The 8,743-nt window shown below is 36.9% G+C and overlaps 1 protein-coding gene across 1 annotated transcript; it reads left to right on the top strand.

The window, feature by feature from the left end:
- Window positions 1–573: 573 nt before the first annotated feature.
- On the top strand, window positions 574–7,994 carry LOC102581192 (protein STRUBBELIG-RECEPTOR FAMILY 8). Its single transcript, XM_006348096.2, has 16 exons — window positions 574–946; window positions 1,553–1,685; window positions 1,775–1,846; window positions 1,935–2,000; window positions 2,092–2,163; window positions 2,290–2,361; window positions 2,967–3,038; window positions 3,117–3,182; window positions 3,278–3,343; window positions 3,429–3,751; window positions 3,904–4,160; window positions 5,601–5,872; window positions 5,955–6,090; window positions 6,542–6,684; window positions 6,770–6,926; window positions 7,553–7,994. Exons 1-16 carry the CDS (start codon window positions 829–831, stop codon window positions 7,700–7,702), a joined length of 2,175 nt encoding a protein of 724 aa, XP_006348158.1. The 5' UTR covers window positions 574–828; the 3' UTR covers window positions 7,703–7,994.
- The last annotated feature ends 749 nt before the right edge of the window (window positions 7,995–8,743 follow it).

Genomic DNA, 8,743 nt, shown 5'->3' on the forward strand with positions numbered 1-8,743 from the left:
TAACAAATGCTATTTTAATTATGTATTTTATATAAAGCATGGTAAAAATTAATATAAAAGTCTGTAGAAATAATTTTAAAAATCTATATTAATTAATTTTGAAATTTAAATTCTAAGGAGGCCTATGGATCATTTTGATTGGAATTGAGACCAGTTATAATTTAACAACAATAACATATTGTTTTTAAAGACAAGAGAAATTATTTTCTACGCACTAGTTTAAAATATCAAAATTGATTAAAAGAAATAGCAAGAGGTTAGAGAGAAATATTGAAAACACACCTAAATTAGGGGAGAATTATTAATTTTATTTTGAACTATTAACAGTCTTAAAAATACTATTTTACTTGACTAATTGAATTTTAATACAACATTGACTTTACGTGAAATATACCTCTAAATTTTCTTTAAGTTTAGAGGTATTTTCTATCCTTTTTTTCAAATTTTTAATAAATATTTTATATCATATAAAAGTTTGAGACCACTTACTATGTGTAATTTAAAGAAGCTCAATTAGGCGGAGTTCTCTAATTAAAGCTACTACAAACTACAGTAGTAGTTTCTCTAATCTTTTTATCGATTTTTCGCCGACACCTATAGATACACACTGCCAGTGGAGTCTTCTTGTATAAATTTTTCTCTCTCTCTTCATTAAAAGGAATGCTTGGAATCGGAGAGTCTCTTAACGATGGTGACACCTACCGCTACTGACGATGTTACCTTCTTGTCATTTCCCTGTCTTTCTTTCGCCATGCTTCTTCTTCTTCCTCTTACCTCTGTCTCTGCACAACCCCTTTAATTCTTGACTAACAAGAACCAAAACAGAAAATGAATAGAAATAGCTGTAAGCAAGACACCCTTTTCACCCTTTTGCCAGTAGTGGTGATTGTGGTAGTGGTTTTTTACTCATCTTTTGTTGTGGAAGGAAACACTGATCCGAATGATTGTGAGTTTCTTCACTGGTTGAAAATCTTGGATCCGTTTTTAGAGCTTCATTAGTGATTTTGAGCTTAGTGGTTTGGGTGTTTTTTCTGTTTTCTTGATTGTGTTGAAGGAGGAGGGTTTTTTTTGTTTTTTTGTTTGTCACTCTGTGAATGTTGTGATATAAGAATGCCTTTCTTGTGATTGTTTGAATGCCTGATTTGGTTAATGGGGGTAATGTATTTGTTTGCCCTTTTTCTGGGATCTTTTTCTTCCCCTTTTTGTTGGGTTTCCTAGTCAATGCAAGTCAAAGATTGATGCGTTAGTACAAAAAATATGGATTCTTGATCTTTATACTAAAAATTATATGACTGGGATTTTCTGTGATTATAATGTGAGGACGCATGCAATTGAATTTGAATGCTAAAACTGGTTGATTTGGTAAGATAATATGTTTTCTTGCCCTTTCTTGGTGTCTTTCTTGTATTTAATTAGTTTCAGAGCCAACACTAGCTTAAGATTGAGGCTGTACTTGTTGAATCTTGATAAGATATATATTGAATCTTGGTTTTCTTGTTGGAGAGATGTTCTGGCTTTGGCTTTGTCGTTGCCTGACTCTTGTAATCTGCAGTGCAAGCTCTTCAGGTCTTGTATGCTTCACTGAATAGTCCTTCACAGCTCTCTAATTGGAAGTCGAATGGTGGCGATCCCTGTGGTGAGTCTTGGAAAGGAATCACTTGTCAGGCCTCTTCTATTGTTTCAATGTAAGTTTGCATAGCATTAACTTTGTGCGCATCATTATACATTTTAGTTATGATTTGATTGATATAATGGTTGGTTCTTGCTGAAACAGTCAAATTCCTGATTTGGGACTCAATGGAACGTTGGGATACATGCTAAATGGTCTTACCTCGTTAAAGAACTTGTAAGAGCTTGTCCTTTTAGTGGTAAAGGGTAATATAGAGGACCTACTATCACAATAAAATTGAACTTCTGCAATCTGTTGTCTTCAGGGATATGAGCGGCAACAACATTCATGATTCTATTCCATATCAGCTTCCACCCAATCTCACTAGCCTGTAATGTTGACTCCTTGTTATGAGTTTGTTTTGTTTGAAAACTTCCCGGTTTATGACTGTCTCACTGGAAATATAATCATTGTCAATGCAGGAATCTTGCAAACAACAATATAAGTGGCAACATTCCGTATTCCTTTGCTGGCATGGTTACACTTAGCTATCTGTGAGTGGCCAGACTCACTAGGCACTTTCCAAAACAAAAATAACATTTGCTTGGTCTTCTCTTTATTCTATTGAATCATTTCAGGCAACTATTTAAAATAGCTTACCCTACGATTCATTTTTTCAGGAATCTTAGCCATAACTCACTCTCTCAAACAATTGGAGAATTGTTCACCAATCACTCCGATCTGGGAGCTTTGTAAGTGTTCTACTTAATCTTTAATTGATTGATCCTTTCTGGTAATTTTTTTTCCTTTTCTTCTTTTTTTCTAATAGAGTTCATTCATTGCCACACTTGAAGGGCCTCTTTTCCTACACCAGTCCAATTAGTTACTAGCTTGAATTCATAACACCATGGTGTCTCCGACCCACAGTAGCTGGCCCTTCATTTGTTTTGACGTGCCTGCAATGTACAGACATGACTGCTTCCAAATATGTTCTCAAAACAAATATAGGATATAATCATATACAAATGCCTTTTTAGAATCATTATCTGCTTAATTTTAATGAACAATGAAGTCTGGAGGCTTGTAAAGTCCAACATTTTATTTTCCTTCGTAGCCTTTTTATGTGGAAATTCGTTTTGATTGTATTAGGATAGGTGCCCTGCTCCTCTTTGAAGCTTTCAGTTGCCTTTTGTTTTCATTTATTTGTTCTTTCAGAATCCCATTTAAGTAAACCTACATTAGAGCTCAGTACTCCTGCTACAAAGAGCTTTCTGGCGATATTGATTCCTCATGTCTTTTGAACATCTGTTTCACTAGTTAATAGTTATAAATTTTCACTGATTTGCTGCTACTGCAGGGATCTGTCCTCGAATAATTTTTCTGGAGATCTCCCCTCTTCATTCAGTTCGTTGACAAATCTTTCCATACTGTAAGCATAATAACTTTCTACTAATAGGATTTGCTGTTCCGTTACTTGACTTACCCATGAAATTGGCATCTCTTGTAGTCATCTGGAAAACAATCAGCTAAGTGGCCCTCTCAATATCCTGGTTGGTCTACCGTTGACTAATTTGTAAGTTTCAATACCTCTTCTTGAATTAATGGGCTTAGCTCGTTCGATTCAATGCCAGTAGAGTGTTTTATGGGTAAAACAAAACCTTTTTGCAGAAATGTTGCAAAGAATCATTTCAATGGATGGATCCCGAATGAGCTTCTATCTATCCCTAACTTCATGTAAGTAATTTCACATCCTATATATTCTTACATGGTTTAGAATGTTACAGTTTCAAGGGGTGTGACATAACATCTAATATGACAGATACGATGGGAATTCCTTTGCAAATGGTCCAGCTCCTCCCCCACCACCATACACTGCACCTCCTCCTGGAAGATCTCGCAACAATCGTAGCCATTCTCCTCCTAGTTCACGTACAAGACCAGGTTCTGATGGCCAGCCATCTCCAGAAAATGGTGATAAAAAAAAGGGATTGACAACTGGAGCTATCATTGGCATAGCTCTTGGATCTTCTCTTGCAATTCTTTTTGCTCTGGTAGCACTTGTATTTTGCTTCCGGAGGGGCAAGGGCAAGGAAATTGCTACAAGACCCTCTACAGGAAGTCTTCCAGTTGGCACAGATAAAGGTGTGTTCCCTTGAACTTTTTTCCTTCCTGACTCAATATTGTCATTGGTGCTAATACCCTCAGATGACTAACAGTTGTGGTGTGATGTGCCATCTTAATTTGGAAATTGGTACAAACTTGGTTGATTTCTCATGTATGCTGTTTAATCTTAGTGAATATGGAGGTACAAGAGCAAAGGGCGAATCCTGTGGCTGCTGTTGCTGACTTGAAGCCCCCACCTACCGAAAAGGTGACTGTTGAAATGATACAAGGGAAGAATGGATCTGTCAGGAGAGTGAAGTCTCCAATAACTGCATCTGCTTATACTGTTGCTGCATTGCAAACAGCAACAAACAGCTTCAGTCAAGAAAATCTCATTGGTGAAGGATCTCTTGGGCGTGTTTATAGGGCAGAGTTTCCTAATGGGAAGGTAATTTCAGATGTTTAACGTTGTAACTTCTTACCTTTCCTACTTGTGATGTGCATTCAAAACTATTTGAAGCTGAACAATATTGAATAAATTCAATCTGTCTCTCATCGACATCTTTCATTTTTGATGCTTCGGAGAATCACATACTTGTGAGTTGTATAACGTTCATCAGATACATAAGGACATCAAAAGGGGTATATCAAGATGTTGGCCACTCCACCTATCACCCTATTGCTAAGATGCTTTAACATAGTATCAAGCCGTTACACGTGTGGGACAATGTTGCGTTACCTAATGTCCAACCTCGGGTAAATGAGCCTGTAAAGATATGGTAACTCAACCCCAAAAGCTAACTCATGAGGGGAGGATTGCCCAAATCCATATAAGGAGACCACCAGTCCATTCCCTAACCAATGTGAGACTTTTACCCACTCTAACACCCCACTTCACGCCCAGGCCCAGGCCCGCTGGAGCATGGACCGGGAGCCCAAATGGAGATGAACCTCTGATACCATGTAAAGATATGGCACCTGGGCTTAACTCAACCCCAAAAGCTTAGCTCATGAGGGGAGGATTGCCCAAGTCCATATAAGGAGACCCCAGTCCATTCCCCACCCAATGTGAGACTTTTACCCACTCTAACAAAGGCATCCAAAGTAGTATATAAGGTTCTTGTCCTACTATATCCATTGCCTTAACGTTATGGTTGAACCCTTAGATCCTTTCACAATATTTGTCAAACCGGGCAAACACTAAAAGGCTACATACTTGATCTATGTGTTACTAAACCTGAGTAGAAGTTAGTAGACTTCTTGATACTCTGCTCGCATGGGAGTTAAAGTATTGGGTCCTCTTGCTAGTACATAATCTGTTTTGAGTGATTCTCTTAACTGAGATTAAGTCCTTGATACTCTTTGATTCAACTTGCTCTTTTAGATCTTTCACAAAGTTGATTGCCCACAGTAGGCTCATATTCTGATGAACACATGTCAATTGTTCACTCCTCTGGGTGGTCTGGCCACATCTTTGCTTTTATCTGTCTTGTGATGTTTGATGGGTGTAATTATATGGTCACTTTGATGGTCATCTCACTTCTCTTCTCAGCCTGAATTAACTATGATACTATAACCTTGTCCTTTGGTTACATGATGCAGTCCTAAGCAAAATTATTCTTAGCAGTTTCAAAGTTTGACATTATATATCTTCTACTTTGTGGTTTATTATTGGATGTGCTACTGGTTATTTCTTTTTGAATGAACCAATTGTGTTGACTATTTCTCTGCTCCAAACTTGATGCCAACTGTGTTCCAATAAATGATTTAAGAATTTCATGTGTCAACAACATTTTTGATGAGGAAACTTTTAGTTTTTCATTCATGTAGTTTCTACGGAAGGTGCCAACTGAAAATCTCAATTGATCTTTTGAACTGTCCTTACCAGATAATGGTCATCAAAAAGATCGACAGTGCTGCACTGTCGCTGCAGGAGGAAGATAACTTTCTTGAAGCTGTCTCAAATATGTCAAGGCTGAGACACCCAAACATTGTTCAATTGATAGGATATTGTGCTGAGCATGGACAGCGTCTTCTGGTTTATGACCATGTTGCAAATGGTAGCTTGCATGATATGCTGCACTTTGCTGATGAGAGGAGCGAATTGCTTACTTGGAACGCCCGGGTTAGAGTAGCACTTGGCACTGCTCGAGCTTTAGAGTATGCTATAGCTGTATAGTATTTTACCTCTCTTGCCCTTTTCTTGTTGGGTTAGCTTAAAACTTGACCGTCTTCTTTTCAGGTACTTGCATGAAGTCTGTCTACCTTCTGTTGTACATAGAAACTTCAAATCCGCAAATATTTTACTAGATGAAGAGCTCAATCCCCATTTATCAGATTGTGGGTTAGCAGCTTTGACTCCAAACACAGAACGCCAGGTGAGTAAAGAAGATTTAATCTACGTCGTCGTTTTAACAGAAGGTGTTGATAATATTGGGTGGTACGTGATGCATATAATGTTTGTGAGGTGATGTCAATCAACTTACCTAGTACTGTAGTAGGAGCAATATTAATAAGCAACTATTTCTAGGTAGATCTTTACAGACTTAGTCATGAAATTGGAGATTCTGATTGTGGCAGCTTAGTTTTGTTTTCTAATTCTTCTGGAGCAATCTTGTTAGATGCTTAAACACTTGGCTTACCATAGTGCACAAACTTTAAGGAAGACCCCTTCCCCCTGCTTGAAATTCCATTTAGTTCTGTGAATTATTTCTGTGAAAAGAGAACCTTCTTGTACAGAAGTTCGGGTGAAGGAAGCTAATGTGGGAAGGCTAATTGACTCTGTTATGGGCATTGCCTAATATTGTAATTACTTCTGAATGTTGACAGGTGTCATCCACACAAATGATTGGTTCATTCGGTTATAGCGCTCCTGAATTTGCTTTATCTGGAATATACACGGTAAAAAGTGATGTATATAGTTTTGGTGTGGTGATGTTGGAATTGTTGACAGGAAGGAAGCCACTTGATAGGTAAACTAGATCTTTTTACATTGCTAGTCAACTTTTACACTATTGAATTCTTTTAATGAATTCATTCTTGTTAACAATCATGTAGTTCAAGGGTGAGATCGGAACAGTCCCTTGTGAGATGGGCTACGCCTCAACTCCATGATATAGATGCCTTGTCAAAAATGGTTGATCCTGCACTAAATGGCATGTATCCTGCAAAGTCTTTGTCCCGTTTCGCTGATATTATTGCACTCTGTGTTCAGGTGAGCTTTACTTGCATGTTCTTTCATTTGGAACATAACAGTTGTTAACATGTGAAGCTTAAAAGATGAAACCACTTCTAAAATATCTTTGATGGAGGCGTAAGTCAATGATCATAGGGAATTTACCCACTTAAGGACCAAACTTGACATTCTAACCCGTCAAATAAATGATACACTACCAGTTTTTGCATTCTATATAAATCCAAATTCAGGGGCGTGGATAAATTGGGACCACCTGCACTCTGAGTTTGCTCATGGCTCAGTGCTGAAGTGAATCGATGTGCTTCAGCAAATAGATGACCTTTCTTACACATACCCGGTGATTCTTGGAATGGCGAGAGCACCCATCTTGGTTAAGTTAGTTTGGGAACTTCCAAGGCGTAATCCTTGCATACCATGGTCCATAGTGGCTTTGGGTGCTTAGTCTTTAAATGAGAAATTCTTAATTAAGCTTTTCTTGATCTAAGGTGACTTCAAGACTCACGAAGAAAAATCTGATGGACTCGACAAAATTATAATGAATACTTGCTCATTGACATATCTGAAGTGAATTACTTTACTTGCAATAATTTGAATGCGACTGTTTTCTCCTTGGTAATAACTTTTGACATCTATTTCCTGTACAGCCTGAACCAGAGTTTCGACCCCCAATGTCTGAAGTTGTGCAAGCACTGGTTCGGTTAATGCAAAGGGCGAGTGTGGTCAAAAGGCGATCCAGTGATGAATCAGCTTTCACATACAAGACTCCGGATCATGAGACGGTTGACATGCCATAGATAAACATACACGACGAAGCAGCCTTTGCAATTTTGTAAGTAACTTCTGTGAAGGTCAAGAGCAACTATGGCAGATAAAACTCCGAGGTGTCAATACCAGGGACATTAAAAATGTAATTATTTTTCACATCTTCCTCGTTAAAAAAAGAAGAAGCTTTTTTGCATCCCAATTTGAGGTACATAATTCACTGACAATGTCCTCCAGAGTATATTTTCAAACCATCTTGGGCTACTGGATATAATTTATTGTCAATAAGAACATTGCTACACATTATCATTCTGTGTTTGTTTATATTACAGTTTTTCCAATAACTTTTGGCTAGCCTAAGAGCTAACTGTAGTGTGCATCGGTCGGTTCGGTTCGATTTTATGTATTATTGGTTCGATTTATCGGTTTTAAAAATGTTAAATCAATAAGATATTTTTTATCGGTTTTCGGTTTAACCAATAAGAAAATACTTATAAAATAAATATATGACTTTTCTAATAAATTTGATGCGAAAACACAATAATATAACTTTACAAATGCTCATAAAATAGAAACAATAATAACAAACATGAAAAGAATTATACAAGTGTAGCACAAAGAGAAATTAAGAAGAATCGGGTTTTTACTTTAGATTTGAACATTTTGTATAATGTGAAATTGTGAACTCAAAGTCATTGTGAAGTGTGAATTGAAGGTTAAATGCTAAAGATAGTAACTAGTAAGATATTGAGATTAATATATAATATTTATGTACAAGTAAAAATAGTAAATTACTAGTCTTAATGGGTAATCGGTTTACCCAATAATTCAATATTAAAAATCAATATTGAACCGATAATCCAATAGTTTTTTTTATAAAACCATTAAAAAAAGCGTTAACTCAATATTTCAATAACAATAAATCGATAACACTTTTATCGATTTGGTTTTTGCATCGTGGTTGATCTTTGTTTTCACATGCAAAGGGTATGGTTGGGCTGTTAATGAAGACGTAAAATCATAGAATAGTTATGTTGATGAGAGGTAACAAATATTAGAATAAGAGTTAACGT

This window comes from Solanum tuberosum, unplaced genomic scaffold, assembly GCF_000226075.1.
Source record: "Solanum tuberosum cultivar DM 1-3 516 R44 unplaced genomic scaffold, SolTub_3.0 scf00099, whole genome shotgun sequence".
Lineage (NCBI taxonomy): Eukaryota > Viridiplantae > Streptophyta > Magnoliopsida > Solanales > Solanaceae > Solanum > Solanum tuberosum.

What these genes read in the sequence shown, in the direction of transcription:
- LOC102581192 (XM_006348096.2), top strand. Translation starts at nt 829, where the DNA reads ATGAATAGAAATAGCTGTAAGCAAGACACCCTTTTCACCCTTTTGCCA. An exon ending in CAGAGTTTCCTAATGGGAAG is followed by an intron (nt 4,161 to 5,600) that starts GTAATTTCAGAT and finishes TGTCCTTACCAG; the next exon opens with ATAATGGTCATCAAAAAGAT. An exon ending in GGCACTGCTCGAGCTTTAGA is followed by an intron (nt 5,873 to 5,954) that starts GTATGCTATAGC and finishes TCTTCTTTTCAG; the next exon opens with GTACTTGCATGAAGTCTGTC.